The sequence below is a fragment of the Littorina saxatilis genome, unplaced genomic scaffold (genome assembly GCF_037325665.1).
Source record: "Littorina saxatilis isolate snail1 unplaced genomic scaffold, US_GU_Lsax_2.0 scaffold_556, whole genome shotgun sequence".
NCBI classification, from domain to species: Eukaryota; Metazoa; Mollusca; class Gastropoda; order Littorinimorpha; family Littorinidae; genus Littorina; species Littorina saxatilis.
The window spans coordinates 43,570-67,167 of record NW_027125742.1 but is presented as its reverse complement, the minus strand read 5'-3'; the positions used below and the strand labels follow the sequence as shown (position 1 = coordinate 67,167).

At 46.4% G+C, this 23,598-nt stretch overlaps 3 protein-coding genes across 3 annotated transcripts; 2 read left to right on the top strand and 1 right to left on the bottom strand.

Annotated features, from left to right (window-relative positions):
* Positions 1–7,864: 7,864 nt before the first annotated feature.
* LOC138954211 (gastrula zinc finger protein XlCGF17.1-like) lies at positions 7,865–10,032 on the bottom strand (the record flags this gene model as incomplete). Its single annotated transcript, XM_070326107.1, has 2 exons — positions 10,027–10,032; positions 7,865–8,326 (listed from the first exon to the last, which is right to left on the bottom strand). Coding segments are annotated over exons 1-2 (468 nt in total), but the record flags the coding sequence as incomplete, so codon positions are not given.
* LOC138954210 (uncharacterized) lies at positions 8,763–13,723 on the top strand. The gene has a single exon (XM_070326106.1). The coding sequence runs from the start codon at positions 10,379–10,381 to the stop codon at positions 13,721–13,723; it is 3,345 nt and encodes a 1,114-aa protein (XP_070182207.1). The 5' UTR covers positions 8,763–10,378.
* Positions 13,724–15,574: 1,851 nt separating this feature from the next.
* Positions 15,575–17,989, top strand: LOC138954209 (uncharacterized). The gene has a single exon (XM_070326105.1). The coding sequence runs from the start codon at positions 15,575–15,577 to the stop codon at positions 17,987–17,989; it is 2,415 nt and encodes an 804-aa protein (XP_070182206.1).
* The last annotated feature ends 5,609 nt before the right edge of the window (positions 17,990–23,598 follow it).

Here is a 23,598-nt window from a genome sequence, read left to right as displayed (position 1 = left end):
GGGGGAATTGACCCGAATATCCCAGCGATGGGACAAAAAAGTAATGAAATAAGAACCAAAACATTTAATAGATCCCTTGACTTAATTTGGAGATGACAAGAAAATATCGGGCGTATTTACGTGATTTGTAAATCGCGGGGCGATTGTTTTACATTTTTACGAATCACGGGTTAACACGCTCGCATATTACGTCTTCTATGCTATTCCTTCTGATTCTTTCTTTATTTGGTGTTTAACGTCGTTTTCAACCACGAAGGTTATATCGCGACGGGATTCCTTCTGATGCAGGTGTCGATCGCATTTACGATCAAAAACAGGAGTTTTTGCGTCAATTACTAAGGGCATTATGCCAAAAAGCGCTGTATGTCAGCAAGGACTTGTTAGTTTGCTTTGAAACTTTCCGAATATTTTGCCTACATACTACATGTAAGCTACTACGGGTAGTACATAGACAAATTGAACGAAATGACATAGGAATTAATGCCTTAATTTGGGTGCGTAATTTGTCGCAATAATTTGTTGCCGAAGGATTTTAATAGATATGCGCGGAGTGGAATGTATATGGCCTTTCTGATTCCTTATTGAAAACATTTAATAGATCCCTTGACTTTGGAGATGACAAGAAAATATCCGGCGCATTTACGTGATTTGTAAATCGCGGGACGATTGTTTTACATTTTTACAAATCACGGATTCACACGCTCGCATATTTTGTGTTCTATGCTATTCCTTCTGATGCAGGTGTCGATCGTATGTGCGGTCAAAAACGGGAGTTTTGCGTTAATTACGAGGGGCATTATGCGAAAAAGCGCTGTATGTCAGCAAGGACTTGTTAGTTTGCTTTGAAACTTTCCGACTATTTTGACTACATACTACATGTACTACGGGTAGTAGCATAGACAAATTGAACAAAATGACATGGGAATTAATGCCTTAAATCGGGTGCGTAATTTGTCGCAATAATTTGTTGGTGAAGTTTGTTTAATTCAACTGGTAAAAGTAGCACAAATGGTAAACATTATTTAGTGTGTGTTATTCATGTGTTATTTTTGTAAAAGAGTAATTCATTCAGTGTTCACAACAGGTGTTTTAAAAATGTGTTTAAAAGTGGAACACTCCTGTTTACAGTATATACAACAACTTATTCGGAACGATAACCTCGATAAGATCAAACGAATTATGTATTGTTTGCTTGTCATGTGGGTAATCCTTACACGTAACAAACAACAAACAAACCACAAGGTAGTCCACAGACATCGTATGGCCCAGAGAGGTAATAAAAGCTCGGAAAAAATCAGACACTCAGCGAGCTACTTCTGTTCTCCGACAGGGCCTATTTCTCCCACATGAAAGTTAGCTGCAACAGAGTCGCGCTACCCCAAAGTCAAGGAATATATTAGATTTTTCTCTCTCATTACTTTATTGTCCCATCCCAAGGTAGTCCACATCTTATGGCCCAGAGAGGTAATAAAATCTCGGGACAAAAATCAGACAGTCAGCGAGCTACTTCTGTTCCCTGACATGGCCCATCGTGGCCTATTGCCTATTTTCGCGGATAGGTGTGATATTGTGAGAGACGGACTGAATGACACTTGACTTAAAGTGTGAAGCGACTAGAACACCAAAAGCGTTTCTGCTTCAAGACAGGCCTTCGCACTGGGGCTGTGTCTGTGACGAACTGGAAACAGAAGTTAAATCAAAGCGTGAAATGTGTTCGATGTATTTTTGATTTCTTCAACATTACTTTTGTTTAAATTGCAGTTTCGGTATAAGCGTGGTCCCTCTTATATACTGATAATGGTAATAGTAATCATAAAAAAAAATAAAACAATAATAAAGGTTTTTTTTATGTATTGCAAATCCTGACATGGTTCTGGGCGTTTCACAAAATTAATGTGTTAACAAAATTACAAAGCAATGTACATAATGAACATTTTAAAACAAAACCATTTTCTCCCTATAAAAATCACCAACAACTAGTACTGTGGCATCAGCATTAACAGGGAAAACAAATCTGAAAATTATTAAAAGCACAATCACCTACAAGATGCACATTCTAATTCATTATTTATCCAGAATCTATCATAATATTGATTGTTTGTTATTATGTGTTTGCGGCTGCCAGTTTCGGTCAAACTAACGTTCACAACCTGTCTTTCACAACCTTTAAACTCATGTTTGTTTTGAATTTTTTTTTTAATGACATTGTACTATCTCTACATCACCAATAAATAAAATTCATACACTACCATCTCGTTATACCGACTGCTAAACGTACCAGGCGGGCGGGACGGCTCTGAGTTAGCCGAATGCAATCACGTTGTCTTCTGCGCTTGAGCGCACCCCATACACAGCTCTTGACATACTCTTGAAAGCGATAAGACACCACCCGAGTAGCCAACGGCGGCTTTCTTTAATTGCGATAACAACTCGTTTCAAACTGTCGTTAAAGACAGGTCCAACTACACTTACTTGTAAGATGTTACATTATGGAGGTCAAAATACAAACAAACAAAAAACCGTGATCAAATAATCAGAACTCTTTCAAAATACTCTTAATAAAATATATTAAATGCAATAACTTTCGGTTTTTTTTTAATTCAAATAAATGTTTAAGTTTGACTGCATTTGAATAGAAACTGAATTCTGATGAAAGCAGTTACTGTAAAGTCATTTGAAGTCACATGATAAAAATCACATGGTTTAGTTGAGCAGACCACAAAGTGCAGAGCTAAAATCTGTGTATGAATCTGTGTGAAAATCCAGTCCGTTTGTCCACAGGGATGCTAGGAAGCAGTCAAATGGGGTCGCTCAATCTGCTCAAATCCAGTCAAATGGGGTCGCACGGGCCGACAAATGGGGACGTCCCCATTTGTCGGAAGCGTCCCCATTTGACTGCTCTCCAGTGACAATCGTCCCCATTTGTCGGTAAAACCACCTACACACACACACACACACAAGCACACAGATCCAAAGACGCGCCAACTCCCCCCCCCCCAATCTCTAGTTCCACCCACTCTCACACCTCCCACTCCAATCACTCACACACACACACACACACACACACACACACATACACATACACACACACACACAAACACACACACACACACACACACACACAAACACACACACACACAAACACACACACACACACACACACACACACATACACACACACACACACATACACACACACACACACACACACAAGCACACATACACGTACACACACACACGCACGAACGAGCGTACGTACGCTTACACTAAAACAATATACAAGGATCATTTTTGATTGATCCTGGTTTTGTTGTTGTTGTTTTTTTGTCCCTGTGTCAGCACACCTACATTAAGCTCACTGAACAGAGAACAAACAACACGTACACAACTTCTTGGAGTAAAGATAAACTGGAAATCATTTGGAAACAAAGTGCTCCAAATCCATAGCCCTTCCCCGACAGTTATAACTCTACGTACGCACACAAACACACGCGCACGCGCACACAAACACACGCGCAAACACATAAACACATAAACACACACACACACACACACACACACACACACACACACACACACACACACACACACACACACACACACACACACACACACACACACACACACACACACACACAATAAAACAGATCCACAGATACACACACATAGAGGGGCGGGGATATAGCTCAGTTGGTAGCGCGCTGGATCCCAGGTTCGGCGGAAATTTACTTCAGAGTCAACTGTGTGTGCAGACTCTCTTCGGTGTCCGAACTCCCCCCCCCCCCCCCCCAATCTCTAGTTCCCCCACACACGCACGCATACACTTTAACACACATACAGATTCACAGACACACTTATCCTGACCTCCAACGAACCCCTCCTCCAAAACACACACACACACACACTCATATCCACATACACACAACCACCCTCCCCCATCACCCGACAAAAACACGCACGCACGCACGCAATTAAACAAACATCACACGCGCATACACTTAAATACACCCCACACACACGCAAACGCACGCACGCACGTACGTCCGCTTACACTAAAACAATCAACACACACACACACACACACACACACACACACAGATCCAAAGACGCGCCAACTCCCCCACCCACCCCAAATCTCTAGTTCCCCCCCACACACACGCATACACTTTAACACACATACAAATCAACAGACACACTTATCCTCTCCCCCTACGAGCCCCTCCCCCAAAACACACACACACACACACACACACTCATATCCACATACACACTACCCCCCTCCCCCATCACTCGACACATACAAACACGCACGCACGCAAACACGCACGCACGCACGCACGCACGCACGCACACACTCACACACACACACACACACACACACACACACACACACACACACACACACGCGCGCACACACGCGAACATTCCCACCCCCTCTCACACTACCCACTCCACACAGACACACACACACACACACACACACACACACACACACACACACACACACACACACACACACACACACACGCGCGCGCGCACGAACGAGCGTACGTACGCTTACACTAAAACAATGTACAAGGATCATTTTTGATTGATCCTGGTTTTGTTGTTGTTGTTTTTTTGTCCCTGTGTTAGCACACCTACATTAAGCTCACTGAACAGAGAACAAACAACACGTACACAACTTCTTGGAGTAAAGATAAACTGGAAATCATTTGGAAACAAAGTGCTCCAAATCCATAGCCCTTCCCCGACAGTTACAACTCTACGTACGCACACAAACACACGCGCACGCACACACAAACACACGCGCAAACACACACACACACACACACACACACACACACACTAAAATAAATCCACATACACACTAACATTCCCACACACACACGCACGTACGCTTACACTGAAACGATCAACACACACACACACACACACACACACACACACACACACACACACACACACACACACACACACACACACACACACACACACACACACACACACACACACACACACACACACACACCATCACAAGCGGTTAATTTACAGGTAAGGCTTCACAAACACTTTAATCAAACACACAACCCCCCCATACACACACACACTCTCACAACTTCACAAAGGGGTTCCAGGCTGGGCTCTCGAAACACTTTAATCTTAATCTGATCCCGCTTTGGACTTCACAGTCCGGATTATGTGTGTCATATGTTTGACCCATACTTTTTTATATTTTAAAGATTCCGTAAGAATCTTAAACAAATGAGGCAGTCGAGCGCTACATGTATTAAGAAATCAAATAACCAAAGGGAAGTAAGTACTCTCAATGCATACGACATGTGTAATGGAGTAAAAGAGAGTTATACAGAACCAATCTCCTAGCACCTGAGAGAATAACAAGCATTGAAATGAACAAGCGACTTACATCCTCAAATTTTAAAGATAAACAGTGCCCCAATAAATATCAGGGGTGGGACTCTCTTGTGATGAAAAAAGAGGAAATCGCTTTTTTCTAGGGGGTTTGGGGGCATGCTCCCCCGATTATTTCTAAATGGTACATTAAAATCTGTGCAATCTTGTGCATTCTGAGACTAAATTTCAACTCCTTTGTATCAGGTAAAAAAGACATTTTCCTCACTCCCCCCCTCCCCCCCCCAAAAAAAAACAATGGTATCATTGTAATGGTGCATATTTACGGAATGGACCATGTATCCATAATCCAATACTGGCAATAGTATGATCCAAGTGACGCCCCAATGCATTGAAGCTCAACATGACTATTAGTTATCAGGAGTTTTCAGTCAGCACAATTTAACTCTCAAGCCTCCAGTGTTCTGTTCCATCTTCACTTCTCTCCATATCATTCAGTCAACAAGTTATAGATACTGTGATGAATTGGGACGCGGAAAAATAGATTACTCCAGCGGAATTCGTAAGTTGTGTCCGCGGATTCGCGGGAAAGTCCCATCCCTGAAATATACAGGAATGATCGACAGGGATGCTATTGTGAAGAAAAGTGTTCTAGGATTTTTCCTTGGCGTATTTATTTTCCACCGACCGTACTGATTGTACTTTAAAAAATCAGACGTACAGAATACGGTAAAATCGTATGGGTTCCCAGGTCTGTTTACATCAAAAAACTAATTAAGCAATCTTCTTCTTCTTCTGCGTTCGTGGGCTGAAACTCCCACGTACACTCGTGTTTTTGCACGAGTGGAATTTTTACGTGTATGACCGTTTCAACCCTGCCATTTAGGCAGCCATACGCCGCTTTCGGAGGAAGCATGCTGGGTATTTTCGTGTTTCTATAACCCACCGAACTCTGACATGGATTACAGGATCTTTTCCGTGCGCACTTGGTCTTGTGCTTGCGTGTACACACGAAGGGGGGGTAATGCACTAGCAGGTCTGCACATAAGTTGACCTGGGAGATCGGAAAAATCTCCACACTTAACCCACCAGGCGGCCACGGCCGGGATTCGAACCCTCGAACTTCCGATTAAGAGGCAGACGTCTCATCGAACCCTCAAACTTCCGATTAAGAGGCAGACGTCTTACCACCATGCCACAGCGCTCATCAAATTAAGCAATCAATCCAGGTATGTTCGTCACAGTTACAACACATCTCATAGATCAGACATGGGATTCAGAAAAAGTGATAATTAAGGAAAAAGAAAGCGGCCCCCAGAAGCTGAAGGTTTTTAGTGTTTTAGACACACAAAAATGGCCCTGAAATGCATATTTCAGCTTAATCATAGAGCTTGGGTCTATACCTACATATACCCCAACATTTTCTCAGCGGATTTGCACGAATCTCAAGAATGTTCCCTGGAGCCTACAAATTTACGAAATTCCGTAAATTTATGGAAGAATCCCATGTCTGATAGATGGCCGGTCTCCTTCAGTTCGAACCCCGGCCGGGTCATACCTAAGACTTTAAAATTGGCAATCTAGTGGCTGCTCCGCCTGGCGTCTGGCATTATGGGGTTAGTGCTAGGACTGGTTGGTCCGGTGTCAGAATAATGTGACTGGGTGAGACATGAAGCCTGTGCTGCGACTTCTGTCTTGTGTGTGGCGCACGTTAAATGTCAAAGCAGCACCGCCCTGATAATTATGGCCCTTCGTGGTCGGCTGGGCGTTAAGCAAACAAACAAACAAACAAACAAACAAACAAACAAACAAACAAACAAACAAACAAACAAACAAACAAACAAACAGAAGTGTACATGCTGCTTGCTTACTTGTTCTCTTTTATGATCTGATAACCAAAGGGAGGTAAGCGCTCTAAATGCATACGACGTGTAATAGAGTAAGTGAGAGTTATCCAGAACCAGTCTCCTGGCACCTGACAGAACAACAAGCATTGAAGTGAATGTGTGACTTTCATCCTCTTTATTTTTTCATTTTTCTTTATTTTTTTCATTTTCATTACTTTATTGTCCAATCGCTGGGAAATTCGGGTCGCTTCCTTCCAGTGGAAAGCTAGCAGCAACAGAGTTTTGCTACCTAGGTGTCTGCGTGTTTAGGTGTATTCAGCTACCTGTACTTATGGCAGAACGACCGAGGTCTTTTACGTGCCATGGTGGTGACACGGGGGTGGGACATGGCTTCCTTATCGATTTTTTCTTACTTAATGTTTTCTTTTTAAAAAAATTATCAAAATAAATCCTAGCTGTGAAATCTATTTTTTTACTTGATGAAATTTGCTGAAGGAATTTTTCTTTGACCTACTTCAAACAATTTTCATCACACATTTCCAACAGAAAGTCACCAAGCTTAACAAAAAAATAGTTCTCTGACAAATAACACTTGAAATAACACAGTAACCTCCCTCTCAAATAATTGTTGATTCAGAACTTGCGGGTTCCAGGCCGGGCTCGACAAAGAGTTTGCGGGTCAGGCGGTTTGGGACCTGCGGCTCCAACTTGTGCACCTTGCGGCGGTGCGCGGCCAGGTTACCAGAGCTGGAGAAGTGTCTGCCGCACACCTGGCAGGCGTAGGGCTTCTCACCTGTGTGCACGCGCATGTGGTCATGCAGGCCTCGCGGGCGGGTGAAAGCCGCGTCACACTGCGTGCACTTGAAAGGCTTGTCCCCCGTGTGTGTGCGGATGTGTGCGTTGAGGCGAGTCTTCTCGCGGTAGCGGGCGCCGCACACCTCACAGCAGAAGGGGCGCTGGCCGTTGTGGTAGAGCAGGTGTCCCTCTAGGTAGTTGCGGAACAGGAAGGTCTTGGGACAGTGGGGGCAGGGGAATCGCCGCGGGGCGCTGTGCCGCTTCAGGTGCATCTCCAGCTGCTTGACCGACTTGCCGCACACGTGGCACACCTGTACAGGTATGGCATTCTGTGTTAATTTTAGTACAGAGTCATTATGTCTATGGTCCAAACTACATGACACACCTGTACACAGTCATCACGTCTGCAGTAAAACTACACCCGACACACCTTTACAGGTACAGCACTTTGTTTTCAGTGATCACGTCTACAGTAAAAACTACACGTACATATGTACAGGTATAACACTCTGTGTTCAGTACACAGTCATCACGTCTTCAGTAAAAACTACTTGTACATTGTACAGGTATAACACTCTGTGTTCAGTACACAGTCATTAGGTCAACAGTAGTCAAATAATCATGTCGAATTCTGTCTTGACACATCACGCCACCAACGTACGCACACATGACACATGAGACATGAACACAGGTAGCACACCTATTTTAAACTTTAGCACGTGATACACATGCGCATACACATTTGTCGCGGACAGTTGTATGTAGTTATAAGGTTCCTTGGTCGGGCGTTGCTGACAGGTACCTGTGTCAAGGTGGGAAGACCGGTAGCTGGGCTTAGCTCAGTGATTCGCGCCTTGCACGCTTTGCACGCATTGCACGGGACGTTCACGGTAAGCTGCGCGCTATTTGTAGGGTTCACCGTTTACCTGGTTGCTGACTGAGAAATTCATAGGCATTCTTTTTTCTGTCTCGGCCGAGACCAGATGTTTGTTCGAACGGCTTCGAAATTCGTGTGTGAATTGTCGTTTGAGTTCGAAGTTATTTTCAGTAGTAATGTACGTCTACTGTGGACTTTGTTAAAGTCGGTTGCGTAAAGTGCGCGATGTTTTTCATTAGCCTGTGTGAGGTAAGTCATATTTCTTGGTCTAATTGGATAGACTTTTGTCAGTTTTTGCTGAAGGTGAATTAGCGGCCGGTGGCAGGGGACAGGGAACCTACATTAGTTACCAGTTGTACTGTTTTGTCTCGTCTTTGTGTTGTTGTAAATAGTGTTCATCATAGGGTTTAAAAGGAAATCATTATAATGGTAAATTATATCGTAGAAGGAAACCAAAGTTTAGTCATTGTGCTTCCTCCTCATCCCTAATAATGATGTCTATTGGAGGAGGAAGTCACGTGTCTTATATTTTTGGGGAGAATATTGACTTTGGCCTTCTAGGCTTTCAGTGTTTACTGTCGAAGACAGACCGGACGGGAAGGTGCGAACCCTAGCTTCACAGCATGGAGGAGGCACCACCACGCTGCTGCTTGAGCAGCCAGTTTGGACTCTCGCATCGTCACCCCCACGCTGCTGTGTGAGCAGCCCCTCTGGATCTTCTCCGAGGCTTCATTACGCTGTTTTGAGCGGCTATCTTGTAACGTCACAGCGGCGCAACCACGCTGCTGTTGGGCAGCAACATCGAACCGGCGCCGTCGCTGCAGAGTGTGTGCCGTGTGACAGCTCTTAACTGGGCTGATTCTCTCACCCCCGCGACAGAGACGCAGGTGTCGACCCGAGGGCGCACCCCCCCCCCCTGAATTCGTCGAACGTGTAGATAAGTACTTTCTTACGATAGATATCATTTATGGAATGAGGAGGGCCTTTGTGACGTACGTGCTTTGTGTTTGACTATCCTGATTGTCTCGTATGTCGTTTGTTGACATTATTTTGACTGTTGTGTACTTTCTCATGTTCATTATGTTCATCCTCATGTTGTCGTGTTAACCCTTCCATTGTTCCATCCATCGTCACCCCCATATTTCACCCAACTGGGAACTATTAAATACTTTCATTTATTTACATTGGTGTTCTGTGAGTGCTGTGTGGTGTGGCCAAAGTTTTTGTGTGAAAAACTAAACATGCAAACGAGCATGCACGCGACAATGGCGAGCTTGCCAGGATAAATCCTCTTTGAATTCAAGGAATTCACTTCATTTTTGTCGTTGGCCACACTTCCCATACACTGGACACTGATGTACTGTAGTTAATTAGCTTTTGTTGTTGTCTGGTAACCTTGTGGGTTGCCTGTCCTTGTTGCCGGTCAGCTGTGCCTTGTTTTGATTTTTCATGTTTTGGCTAACCGTTTGCTAGTTGGTTCTTGTTTATGGAACTTCGTTCTGGTCGTGTTCTTGATGATAGTGCTATCATGGCGTCTAGGACGGAAAGTAGTTCGGATAGGATTGCTAGGTGGCGTTCACTTGCTGAGGAGCTAGGTGTTAAATCTGCCAGTATTCCTGAGTTTATTGCCGAGCGAATGACCCGTGAAGATGCGGAACAGGCTAGACTAGAGCTAGAGAAGGAGAAACTTGAACTAGAAAGGAAAGCTTATCAGGACAAGCTAGAACTGGAAGGGAAAGCTTATCAGGACAAGCTAGAAGTAGCGCGTCGAGAGACTGATGAGCGAGTTAAGTATGTTCAAGCTCAGCGGGAGACTGATGAGAAAGCCGCGGAAGAAAAACTAAGGCAGGAAAGAGAAGAGCATGACCTTCGCATGCAACTCCTGCAGAGAGAGTCGGAAAGTAAGAGGGTGAAGAGAGGAAGTAGGGATGGAGCTGATAATGAGGGAGATTCCTCAGGTGAAGAAGGGTCTAGTGACCTTCGTGGTTTTCGGCCTTCCATACCGATGTTTGATGAGAGCAAAGAAAACATAGCTACTTGGTTGAAAAGGTTTGAGAGAGTTGCTACCTTGTACAAGTGGAAGAGAAATACGTGGGCAACTAGGGTCTCGACTAGGTTGTCGGGTAGGGCTGTAGAAGTGTACAACACTCTGGATGATGATAGCGCAGACGACTATGACGGTTTGAAGGTCGCGTTGTTAGGCCGCTATCAGCTCACAGCCGAAACCTACCGCCGTCGTCTCAGAACCTGCAAGAGAAAAGAACATGAAACGTTCAGACAGTTCGGTGCTCGCATTGAAGAGAATTTGACTAAGTGGCATGAGCTTTCCGAGATCACAGAACTGAAACAGTTGGTTTTGCTGGAACAGTTCTTGCAGACCCTGAGCGCGGACATGGCCGCGTACGTTAAGGAGAAAAAACCTCAGACGTTAGCCGAAGCAGTTAAGTCCGCTGAGATTCATTTTGAAGCACACCGTGACAGTAAGAAGTTTTTTCAGCATGATCGTGATCAGGGTGGAAAGGCTGGCGTTGGTGAAAAGCAGAAAAGTGGAGATAACTCAGTTGGTACATCCGGTAGGAAGTGTTTCATCTGTGAGTCCCCCAAACATTTGGCTAGAGATTGCCCCAAGAAGAGCAAGTCGACGGGAGCGGTGAATAGTGGTCCTGAGAAGTCTTTACCGCCCGTCAGTGTACCCACTTTGTGTACTCCCTGTAGCCAGCAAGACTACGACCCGAGATGCCTGGTTGTAGTGGATGGTGTTGCAGTGGAGGGGTTGCGTGATACTGGATCTCAGGTTTGTGTCGTGAAGAGTTCATTAGTTTCCAGGTCTCAGTTCACAGGACAGGATCTTGAGGTTTCTATGGCTGAGAAAGACATCAAGAGGCGCTATCCAGTGATTAAGGTTCAGGTTGAATGTCCTTTCTACACTGGTGAGGTTGAGGCTATCGTCATGGATACACCTGTTGCTGATTTCATTGTAGGTAATCACGCCCGGCTGGGTGACTCGATTGTTCTTCCAGTGTACGCTGTGTCCAAGGTTGTGTCAGTTGTCACTCGTGCTCAGGCTGCCGCTGAAGGGAAGAAGTCGACTTTGTTACATGTTGCTGCTCCAGGGCTAGAAACAGTCACCCCTGAGCAGTTGCATGACCTTCAGCGGAATGATTCGACTTTGAAGAGTTGTCGTGAGGCGGCAGATCGCCGAGACGTCAGAACGTCTGGTCACTCCGGTGAAGTTGGGTTTGTTTGGAAGAAGAAGATTCTGTACCGTGAGTATCGCGGTGGTGGTAGCGTCTATACTCAGGTTGTTGTTCCCCAGCAGTTGAGGTTAGGTGTTATCAAGTTGGCCCATGAACCGCCTATGGGAGGTCACATGGGTGTCCAGAGGACACGTGATCGAGTTTGGCAGCAGTTTTTTTGGCCAGGTATGTGCGCAGACATACGTCGCTTTGTGTTGTCTTGCGATCAGTGTCAGAAGGTTTCTCATAAGCCACAGAAGGTACCGTTAGGTAAGATGCCTCTCATCGATACGCCGTTCGAGCGTGTGGCGATCGATCTGGTGGGTCCCATCATCCCTGCTTCTGAGTCTGGTAACCGGTACATCTTAGTGTTTGTGGACTACGCTACTCGGTACCCGGAAGCCATTCCATTGAAGTCGATTGAGGCTGTGAAGGTTGCAGAAGCGATGTGGGCAGTCTGGACTCGAGTAGGAATTCCCTCAGAGATTTTGACAGACCGTGGTACCCAGTTCATGTCCGAGGTGATGAAAGAAGTGGAGCGTTTGCTGGCCATCAAGGGTTTAGCGACTACTCCGTACCATGCGCAAGGAAACGGATTGGTGGAACGGTACAACGGAACACTCAAGACCATGCTACGCAAGCTTGCTCAAGAGAAACCGAAGCAGTGGGATCGCTACATTCCTGCACTCCTCTTCGCTTATCGTGAAGTTCCACAGGAGAGTCTGGGATTCTCTCCCTTTGAGCTTCTATACGGCAGGACAGTGCGAGGACCCATGTCTGTTCTTCGCAACCTATGGACGGAAGAGCAAGTCGATGAACAAGTTCGCACGACTTCTGAGTATGTGGTTGACTTGAGGAACCGGATTGAGGAAACCTGCAAACTGGCGCGTCAGAATCTGTCAGCTGCTGCACAGAAACACGCGGAGGTGTTCAACCGGAAGACAGTGCGAAGACAGTTCCAGCCTGGAGACAAGGTTTTGTTGCTGCTGCCGCAGAAGAAGAACAAGCTGCAGTTGTGTTGGCAGGGACCGTTCGACGTTCTGGAGAAGAAGGGCGAGTCAGACTACAGGATTCGGATCTACGGGCGTGAGAAGCTGTACCACGCCAATCTTCTCAAGTTGTACAGAGACAGACAAGGGCGACAGGGTCAACCTGTTGTGGGGTTTGAGCTAACAGAGATCAGAGGCGACCTTTTCAGCTGTGAACCTGATGATGCTATGGCCCACTGCGTCAGTGAAGATCTTGAGATGGGAAAAGGCATTGCCGTTCACTTCAAGCAATCGTTTGGAAAAGTTGATCAACTTAGAGCACAAAACAAGAAGGTGGGAGAGGTAGCTGTACTACAGGTAGGTGCTTCCTACGTTTACTACATGATCACCAAGAAACGCTACTTTCACAAACCCTCCTACAAAACGCTGCGGTCCTCCATGGAAGCTATGAGGGACCACTGCAAGCAGAACAATGTCGCTTCCCTGGCCATGCCGCAGATCGGATGTGGATTGGACGAGCTGAACTGGAGCGCCGTCCTTGAGATGATCAAGGAAGTCTTCAAGAACACAGGCATAACTGTTAAGATCTACACCTTCGGGGGCTAAGAAACACAGTTTTTGTACATTTTTGACGTGCATGCTACAGGAATAATGCATATCTTTTTGTTTGCTTGTTTTGTCATGTGCGGGTGATTCCCGGTAGTCGCAACGTGGGAGCCGACTACCTCAGTCGGGCATGCGTTGAATAGGGATCTTTTGCCGTGTAGACAGATGTCTATGCTTAACTTGGGGGGCATTGTCGCGGACAGTTGTATGTAGTTATAAGGTTCCTTGGTCGGGCGTTGCTGACAGGTACCTGTGTCAAGGTGGGAAGACCGGTAGCTGGGCTTAGCTCAGTGATTCGCGCCTTGCACGCTTTGCACGCATTGCACGGGACGTTCACGGTAAGCTGCGCGCTATTTGTAGGGTTCACCGTTTACCTGGTTGCTGACTGAGAAATTCATAGGCATTCTTTTTTCTGTCTCGGCCGAGACCAGATGTTTGTTCGAACGGCTTCGAAATTCGTGTGTGAATTGTCGTTTGAGTTCGAAGTTATTTTCAGTAGTAATGTACGTCTACTGTGGACTTTGTTAAAGTCGGTTGCGTAAAGTGCGCGATGTTTTTCATTAGCCTGTGTGAGGTAAGTCAAATTTCTTGGTCTAATTGGATAGACTTTTGTCAGTTTTTGCTGAAGGTGAATTAGCGGCCGGTGGCAGGGGACAGGGAACCTACATTAGTTACCAGTTGTACTGTTTTGTCTCGTCTTTGTGTTGTTGTAAATAGTGTTCATCATAGGGTTTAAAAGGAAATCATTATAATGGTAAATTATATCGTAGAAGGAAACCAAAGTTTAGTCATTGTGCTTCCTCCTCATCCCTAATAATGATGTCTATTGGAGGAGGAAGTCACGTGTCTTATATTTTTGGGGAGAATATTGACTTTGGCCTTCTAGGCTTTCAGTGTTTACTGTCGAAGACAGACCGGACGGGAAGGTGCGAACCCTAGCTTCACAGCATGGAGGAGGCACCACCACGCTGCTGCTTGAGCAGCCAGTTTGGACTCTCGCATCGTCACCCCCACGCTGCTGTGTGAGCAGCCCCTCTGGATCTTCTCCGAGGCTTCATTACGCTGTTTTGAGCAGCTATCTTGTAACGTCACAGCGGCGCAACCACGCTGCTGTTGGGCAGCAACATCGAACCGGCGCCGTCGCTGCAGAGTGTGTGCCGTGTGACAGCTCTTAACTGGGCTGATTCTCTCACCCCCGCGACAGAGACGCAGGTGTCGACCCGAGGGCGCACCCCCCCCCTGAATTCGTCGAACGTGTAGATAAGTACTTTCTTACGATAGATATCATTTATGGAATGAGGAGGGCCTTTATGACGTACGTGCTTTGTGTTTGACTATCCTGATTGTCTCGTATGTCGTTTGTTGACATTATTTTGACTGTTGTGTACTTTCTCATGTTCATTATGTTCATCCTCATGTTGTCGTGTTAACCCTTCCATTGTTCCATCCATCGTCACCCCCATATTTCACCCAACTGGGAACTATTAAATACTTTCATTTATTTACATTGGTGTTCTGTGAGTGCTGTGTGGTGTGGCCAAAGTTTTTGTGTGAAAAACTAAACATGCAAACGTGCATGCACGCGACAATGGCGAGCTTGCCAGGATAAATCCTCTTTGAATTCAAGGAATTCACTTCATTTTTGTCGTTGGCCACACTTCCCATACACTGGACACTGATGTACTGTAGTTAATTAGCTTTTGTTGTTGTCTGGTAACCTTGTGGGTTGCCTGTCCTTGTTGCCGGTCAGCTGTGCCTTGTTTTGATTTTTCATGTTTTGGCTAACCGTTTGCTAGTTGGTTCTTGTTTATGGAACTTCGTTCTGGTCGTGTTCTTGATGATAGTGCTATCATGGCGTCTAGGACGGAAAGTAGTTCGGATAGGATTGCTAGGTGGCGTTCACTTGCTGAGGAGCTAGGTGTTAAATCTGCCAGTATTCCTGAGTTTATTGCCGAGCGAATGACCCGTGAAGATGCGGAACAGGCTAGACTAGAGCTAGAGAAGGAGAAACTTGAACTAGAAAGGAAAGCTTATCAGGACAAGCTAGAACTGGAAGGGAAAGCTTATCAGGACAAGCTAGAAGTAGCGCGTCGAGAGACTGATGAGCGAGTTAAGTATGTTCAAGCTCAGCGGGAGACTGATGAGAAAGCCGCGGAAGAAAAACTAAGGCAGGAAAGAGAAGAGCATGACCTTCGCATGCAACTCCTGCAGAGAGAGTCGGAAAGTAAGAGGGTGAAGAGAGGAAGTAGGGATGGAGCTGATAATGAGGGAGATTCCTCAGGTGAAGAAGGGTCTAGTGACCTTCGTGGTTTTCGGCCTTCCATACCGATGTTTGATGAGAGCAAAGAAAACATAGCTACTTGGTTGAAAAGGTTTGAGAGAGTTGCTACCTTGTACAAGTGGAAGAGAAATACGTGGGCAACTAGGGTCTCGACTAGGTTGTCGGGTAGGGCTGTAGAAGTGTACAACACTCTGGATGATGATAGCGCAGACGACTATGACGGTTTGAAGGTCGCGTTGTTAGGCCGCTATCAGCTCACAGCCGAAACCTACCGCCGTCGTCTCAGAACCTGCAAGAGAAAAGAACATGAAACGTTCAGACAGTTCGGTGCTCGCATTGAAGAGAATTTGACTAAGTGGCATGAGCTTTCCGAGATCACAGAACTGAAACAGTTGGTTTTGCTGGAACAGTTCTTGCAGACCCTGAGCGCGGACATGGCCGCGTACGTTAAGGAGAAAAAACCTCAGACGTTAGCCGAAGCAGTTAAGTCCGCTGAGATTCATTTTGAAGCACACCGTGACAGTAAGAAGTTTTTTCAGCATGATCGTGATCAGGGTGGAAAGGCTGGCGTTGGTGAAAAGCAGAAAAGTGGAGATAACTCAGTTGGTACATCCGGTAGGAAGTGTTTCATCTGTGAGTCCCCCAAACATTTGGCTAGAGATTGCCCCAAGAAGAGCAAGTCGACGGGAGCGGTGAATAGTGGTCCTGAGAAGTCTTTACCGCCCGTCAGTGTACCCACTTTGTGTACTCCCTGTAGCCAGCAAGACTACGACCCGAGATGCCTGGTTGTAGTGGATGGTGTTGCAGTGGAGGGGTTGCGTGATACTGGATCTCAGGTTTGTGTCGTGAAGAGTTCATTAGTTTCCAGGTCTCAGTTCACAGGACAGGATCTTGAGGTTTCTATGGCTGAGAAAGACATCAAGAGGCGCTATCCAGTGATTAAGGTTCAGGTTGAATGTCCTTTCTACACTGGTGAGGTTGAGGCTATCGTCATGGATACACCTGTTGCTGATTTCATTGTAGGTAATCACGCCCGGCTGGGTGACTCGATTGTTCTTCCAGTGTACGCTGTGTCCAAGGTTGTGTCAGTTGTCACTCGTGCTCAGGCTGCCGCTGAAGGGAAGAAGTCGACTTTGTTACATGTTGCTGCTCCAGGGCTAGAAACAGTCACCCCTGAGCAGTTGCATGACCTTCAGCGGAATGATTCGACTTTGAAGAGTTGTCGTGAGGCGGCAGATCGCCGAGACGTCAGAACGTCTGGTCACTCCGGTGAAGTTGGGTTTGTTTGGAAGAAGAAGATTCTGTACCGTGAGTATCGCGGTGGTGGTAGCGTCTATACTCAGGTTGTTGTTCCCCAGCAGTTGAGGTTAGGTGTTATCAAGTTGGCTCATGAACCGCCTATGGGAGGTCACATGGGTGTCCAGAGGACACGTGATCGAGTTTGGCAGCAGTTTTTTTGGCCAGGTATGTGCGCAGACATACGTCGCTTTGTGTTGTCTTGCGATCAGTGTCAGAAGGTTTCTCATAAGCCACAGAAGGTACCGTTAGGTAAGATGCCTCTCATCGATACGCCGTTCGAGCGTGTGGCGATCGATCTGGTGGGTCCCATCATCCCTGCTTCTGAGTCTGGTAACCGGTACATCTTAGTGTTTGTGGACTACGCTACTCGGTACCCGGAAGCCATTCCATTGAAGTCGATTGAGGCTGTGAAGGTTGCAGAAGCGATGTGGGCAGTCTGGACTCGAGTAGGAATTCCCTCAGAGATTTTGACAGACCGTGGTACCCAGTTCATGTCCGAGGTGATGAAAGAAGTGGAGCGTTTGCTGGCCATCAAGGGTTTAGCGACTACTCCGTACCATGCGCAAGGAAACGGATTGGTGGAACGGTACAACGGAACACTCAAGACCATGCTACGCAAGCTTGCTCAAGAGAAACCGAAGCAGTGGGATCGCTACATTCCCTGCACTCCTCTTCGCTTATCGTGAAGTTCCACAGGAGAGTCTGGGATTCTCTCCCTTTGAGCTTCTATACGGCAGGACAGTGCGAGGACCCATGTCTGTTCTTCGCAACCTATGGACGGAAGAGCAAGTCGATGAACAAGTTCGTACGACTTCTGAGTATGTGGTTGACTTGAGGAACCGGATTGAGGAAACCTGCAAACTGGCGCGTCAGAATCTGTCAGCTGCTGCACAGAAACACGCGGAGGTGTTCAACCGGAAGACAGTGCGAAGACAGTTCCAGCCTGGAGACAAGGTTTTGTTGCTGCTGCCGCAGAAGAAGAACAAACTGCAGTTGTGTTGGCAGGGGCCGTTTGACGTTCTGGAGAAGAAGGGCGAGTCAGACTACAGGATTCGGATCTACGGGCGTGAGAAGCTGTACCACGCCAATCTTCTCAAGTTGTACAGAGACAGACAAGGGCGACAGGGTCAACCTGTTGTGGGGTTTGAGCTAACAGAGATCAGAGGCGACCTTTTCAGCTGTGAACCTGATGATGCTATGGCCCACTGCGTCAGTGAAGATCTTGAGATGGGAAAAGGCATTGCCGTTCACTTCAAGCAATCGTTTGGAAAAGTTGATCAACTTAGAGCACAAAACAAGAAGGTGGGAGAGGTAGCTGTACTACAGGTAGGTGCTTCCTACGTTTACTACATGATCACCAAGAAACGCTACTTTCACAAACCCTCCTACAAAACGCTGCGGTCCTCCATGGAAGCTATGAGGGACCACTGCAAGCAGAACAATGTCGCTTCCCTGGCCATGCCGCAGATCGGATGGGGATTGGACGAGCTGAACTGGAGCGTCGTCCTTGAGATGATCAAGGAAGTCTTCAAGAACACGGGCATAACTGTTAAAATCTACACATTCGGGGGCTAAGAAACACAGTTTTTGTACATTTTTGACGTGCATGCTACAGGAATAATGCATATCTTTTTGTTTGCTTGTTTTGTCATGTGCGGGTGATTCCCGGTAGTCGCAACGTGGGAGCCGACTACCTCAGTCGGGCATGCGTTGAATAGGGATCTTTTGCCGTGTAGACAGATGTCTATGCTTAACTTGGGGGGCATTGTCGCGGACAGTTGTATGTAGTTATAAGGTTCCTTGGTCGGGCGTTGCTGACAGGTACCTGTGTCAAGGTGGGAAGACCGGTAGCTGGGCTTAGCTCAGTGATTCGCGCCTTGCACGCTTTGCACGCATTGCACGGGACGTTCACGGTAAGCTGCGCGCTATTTGTAGGGTTCACCGTTTACCTGGTTGCTGACTGAGAAATTCATAGGCATTCTTTTTTCTGTCTCGGCCGAGACCAGATGTTTGTTCGAACGGCTTCGAAATTCGTGTGTGAATTGTCGTTTGAGTTCGAAGTTATTTTCAGTAGTAATGTACGTCTACTGTGGACTTTGTTAAAGTCGGTTGCGTAAAGTGCGCGATGTTTTTCATTAGCCTGTGTGAGGTAAGTCATATTTCTTGGTCTAATTGGATAGACTTTTGTCAGTTTTTGCTGAAGGTGAATTAGCGGCCGGTGGCAGGGGACAGGGAACCTACATTAGTTACCAGTTGTACTGTTTTGTCTCGTCTTTGTGTTGTTGTAAATAGTGTTCATCATAGGGTTTAAAAGGAAATCATTATAATGGTAAATTATATCGTAGAAGGAAACCAAAGTTTAGTCATTGTGCTTCCTCCTCATCCCTAATAATGATGTCTATTGGAGGAGGAAGTCACGTGTCTTATATTTTTGGGGAGAATATTGACTTTGGCCTTCTAGGCTTTCAGTGTTTACTGTCGAAGACAGACCGGACGGGAAGGTGCGAACCCTAGCTTCACAGCATGGAGGAGGCACCACCACGCTGCTGCTTGAGCAGCCAGTTTGGACTCTCGCATCGTCACCCCCACGCTGCTGTGTGAGCAGCCCCTCTGGATCTTCTCCGAGGCTTCATTACGCTGTTTTGAGCGGCTATCTTGTAACGTCACAGCGGCGCAACCACGCTGCTGTTGGGCAGCAACATCGAACCGGCGCCGTCGCTGCAGAGTGTGTGCCGTGTGACAGCTCTCAACTGGGCTGATTCTCTCACCCCCGCGACAGAGACGCAGGTGTCGACCCGAGGGCGCACCCCCCCCCCCCCTGAATTCGTCGAACGTGTAGATAAGTACTTTCTTACGATAGATATCATTTATGGAATGAGGAGGGCCTTTGTGACGTACGTGCTTTGTGTTTGACTATCCTGATTGTCTCGTATGTCGTTTGTTGACATTATTTTGACTGTTGTGTACTTTCTCATGTTCATTATGTTCATCCTCATGTTGTCGTGTTAACCCTTCCATTGTTCCATCCATCGTCACCCCCATATTTCACCCAACTGGGAACTATTAAATACTTTCATTTATTTACATTGGTGTTCTGTGAGTGCTGTGTGGTGTGGCCAAAGTTTTTGTGTGAAAAACTAAACATGCAAACGAGCATGCACGCGACAACATTTATTCATTTATTTTATTTTTCTCGTTCTTCTTGTGAACATTTTGTATTATCTGTTTTACATCAGTAGACATACAATGGACTACCCACCTTTTCAGTTCACAGTCATCAGGCAGACACAGACAAAGACACAGGCAAAGACACACACAGAAAGACACTCAGACAGACACAGGTACGCACAGGCAGACAGACAGACAGTTAGACAGAGAGACAGACCCACACCAATGCCAACACACATATGAATTGAAAGAGAAAGAACCTTCCACAGATAGACACACAGACAGACACAAGCATAGACACAGAAAGACAGACCCACACACACATGTACAGAAACAGAAAGAACCTTCCACTGGCAGAGGCGGCCATGCGTGTACATCTGACGCTTGCTGTCAAAGTTCATGCCACACGTTTCACACTTGAGCGACTCCAGTTCCGCCTTGCGACGCTGTAGCCTCTCCCTGAGGGTCATCGTGCTCTCCGCGACCTCCCTCGTGTCTTCACGGTCTGAACTCTCCACATCCTCTGTGCGTTTTGGCTTGCGACCCCTTTTACCACCAGTACGTGTTTTTCCAGTGCTGGCTTGTTTGGCGGCCAGGTGGGAGAGGGAGGGGGGGGAGGTGGGCGGAGGGGTGGCGGGACGTCATGTGACTGAACAGCGCCTGTCTCGACGACAGCTTTCGCCTGCACACCTCACACACAAGGTTGGCCGCTGGGTACACTCGCGGGCGGCCTCGCCCCGGGGGCTGAGAGGGGATGGGGAAATGGGGTGGGGTTGGTTCGGGCTGTAGAGTCTTCTCTGTACAACTACTGTCACTGTAATCGCTGTCCTGTGCAGGCGACAAAGCTGATCCTGAGTCACAGTGTTGCGTGTGTGTTTGTTGTCGTGGTGATAATGACGATGACTCCATGCAGTCCTGGTGTGATGTGAGATGTTGTGTGTGTGTCTGTTGCCGTGGTGACAACGATGACCTGTAGTCTGCGAGGTGTTGCGTGTGTGAATGTTGTTGTAGTGATAATGACGATGACATGTAGTCGTGGTGTGATGTGAGGTGTTGTGTGTGTGTCTGTTGCCGTGGTGATAATGACGATGACATGTAGTCCTGGTGTGATATGAGGTGTGACTGTGGTAGCGGCGGTGTGGCAGAGCTGTGCTGGTGGCTGTCAGCCAGGGCGCCGTGTTGCACTGCCTCCTGTTTGACACATGTGTAGTCTGTGTTGTGTGTCAACGTGACATCATTCTGCCAAAAGACGCATGATGAAAAAGCTGTTTAAAGTTTGTGTACATGTGAAACAAAACTTGACAAAATGTAACCAAATGTAACGGAAACACTAATAACAGTCATCTTTGAGACTCCCAAGGCATGGCTAGCCAAAACCGGAAAACCGAGAAGGGACGAGCATTTTTTTGAGAGATTTTACAACATAGGACCTACTGTAATTTGCAGAAGCTGATTTTCTTTAATTGTGTGCACAATTTTAGAGTAACCATGATATTTAATATATATACTTGACATTCTGTCTGTCTCTGCCACTTCTATTGACGCTATTAAAACAGGCATTTCTGAAAAAATCCTTCCTACAAACTAATTAATTAATTATTAAACTTCCGAGCTGATATATGCCATCTAATAGTTGGGACTTTAGTCAAACACTGCTTGACCAAATTCAATCACTTTCTTTGAAAAATTAGGTGCCCTTAGTTGAGCAGAGGTCAAATGTAAAATGTCATTAACATTATTATATGTTTGGTAGTTTTTATGGAATTGTTTTGCACACACTCACACGGACATGAGATAAGACCATGAGATAAGACCATGAGATAAGACCATGAGATAAGACCATCCCTCCACTTGGTCACATACGAACAATCAGCACTCTGACTGCTGCTGATGGGGTCTATGTCGACCAAAAGAGTGGGATTCCCTGTAGGTGGAGTTCCTGGAGGGGGATTCCCTGTATACAGGGAATACCACAGGATTTAGTTCCTGTAGCGTGTCGCTGATATCGCTGAAAGTCACGTGATGCTTGGCGACATCGGTAGAAATTGATGTTTTTCAATCTTTTTTTGATATTTCTTAGAAATTCCAGTATGGTTTGCAAGTTTTATTGAAAAACTCCACCCTGTCAGGGAATCCCCCTCCAGGAACTCCACCTACAGGGAATCCCACTCTGTTGGCCGACATAGACCCCATCAGCCTGACTGCTTGCTGTGGTGAGTTGGAATTTTTGTATGAATTCATTGATGAATTAACGCAAATAACTGCCATTGTGCACAAAGAGCACCCATTTTTGTTTGTTTGTTTGTTTGTTTGTTTGTTTGTTTCACGCCCAGCCGACCACGAAGGGCCATATCAGGGCGGTGCTGCTTTGACATATAACGTGCGCCACACACAAGACAGAAGTCGCAGCACAGGCTTCATGTCTTACCCAGTTACATTATTCTGACACCGGACCAACCGGTCCTAGCACTAACCCCATAATGCCATGCCAGACGGAAGGCGGAGCAGCCACTAGATTGCCAATTTTAAAGTCTTAGGTATGACCCGGCCGGGGTTCGAACCCACGACCTCCCGATCACGGGGCGGACGCCTTACCACTAGGCCAACCGTGCCGGTCTAAGAGCACCCATGCAGGCTGTTCATTTTTGATATGTTATCAAGTGGATCAGGGATGGTCTTATCCCATGCTAAAGCCTGGCCACGTCTGAGACAGTACGGCCTACTGTTTTCACAAGGTGTGAGTACGGGGCTTGTAAAGCCAAAGGACAAATGACTTGTCTTTACCTGCGTGGTGAGCATCTGACTTTGGCCTCTGTCAGCTAGTGGTGGCAGAACGCTTGGTGTCAGTGTCATGTCAGTGCCGCAGTCAACACACAGTAACTTCAGGGGCAAGTGACACTGTGTACACACACCTCTGTCTGTCTGGCCCTCTGTCTTTACTTTCTCGTAGCTGTAACACACAACACACTGTGTCACATTAACAAACAACACACTGTGTCACATTAACAAACAACTCTGTCTGACTGCCTCTCTCTCTTCACTTTCTCATAGCTGTAACACATAACACACTGTGTCACAATAACACACAACACACTGTGTCACAATAACACACAACACACTGTGTCAC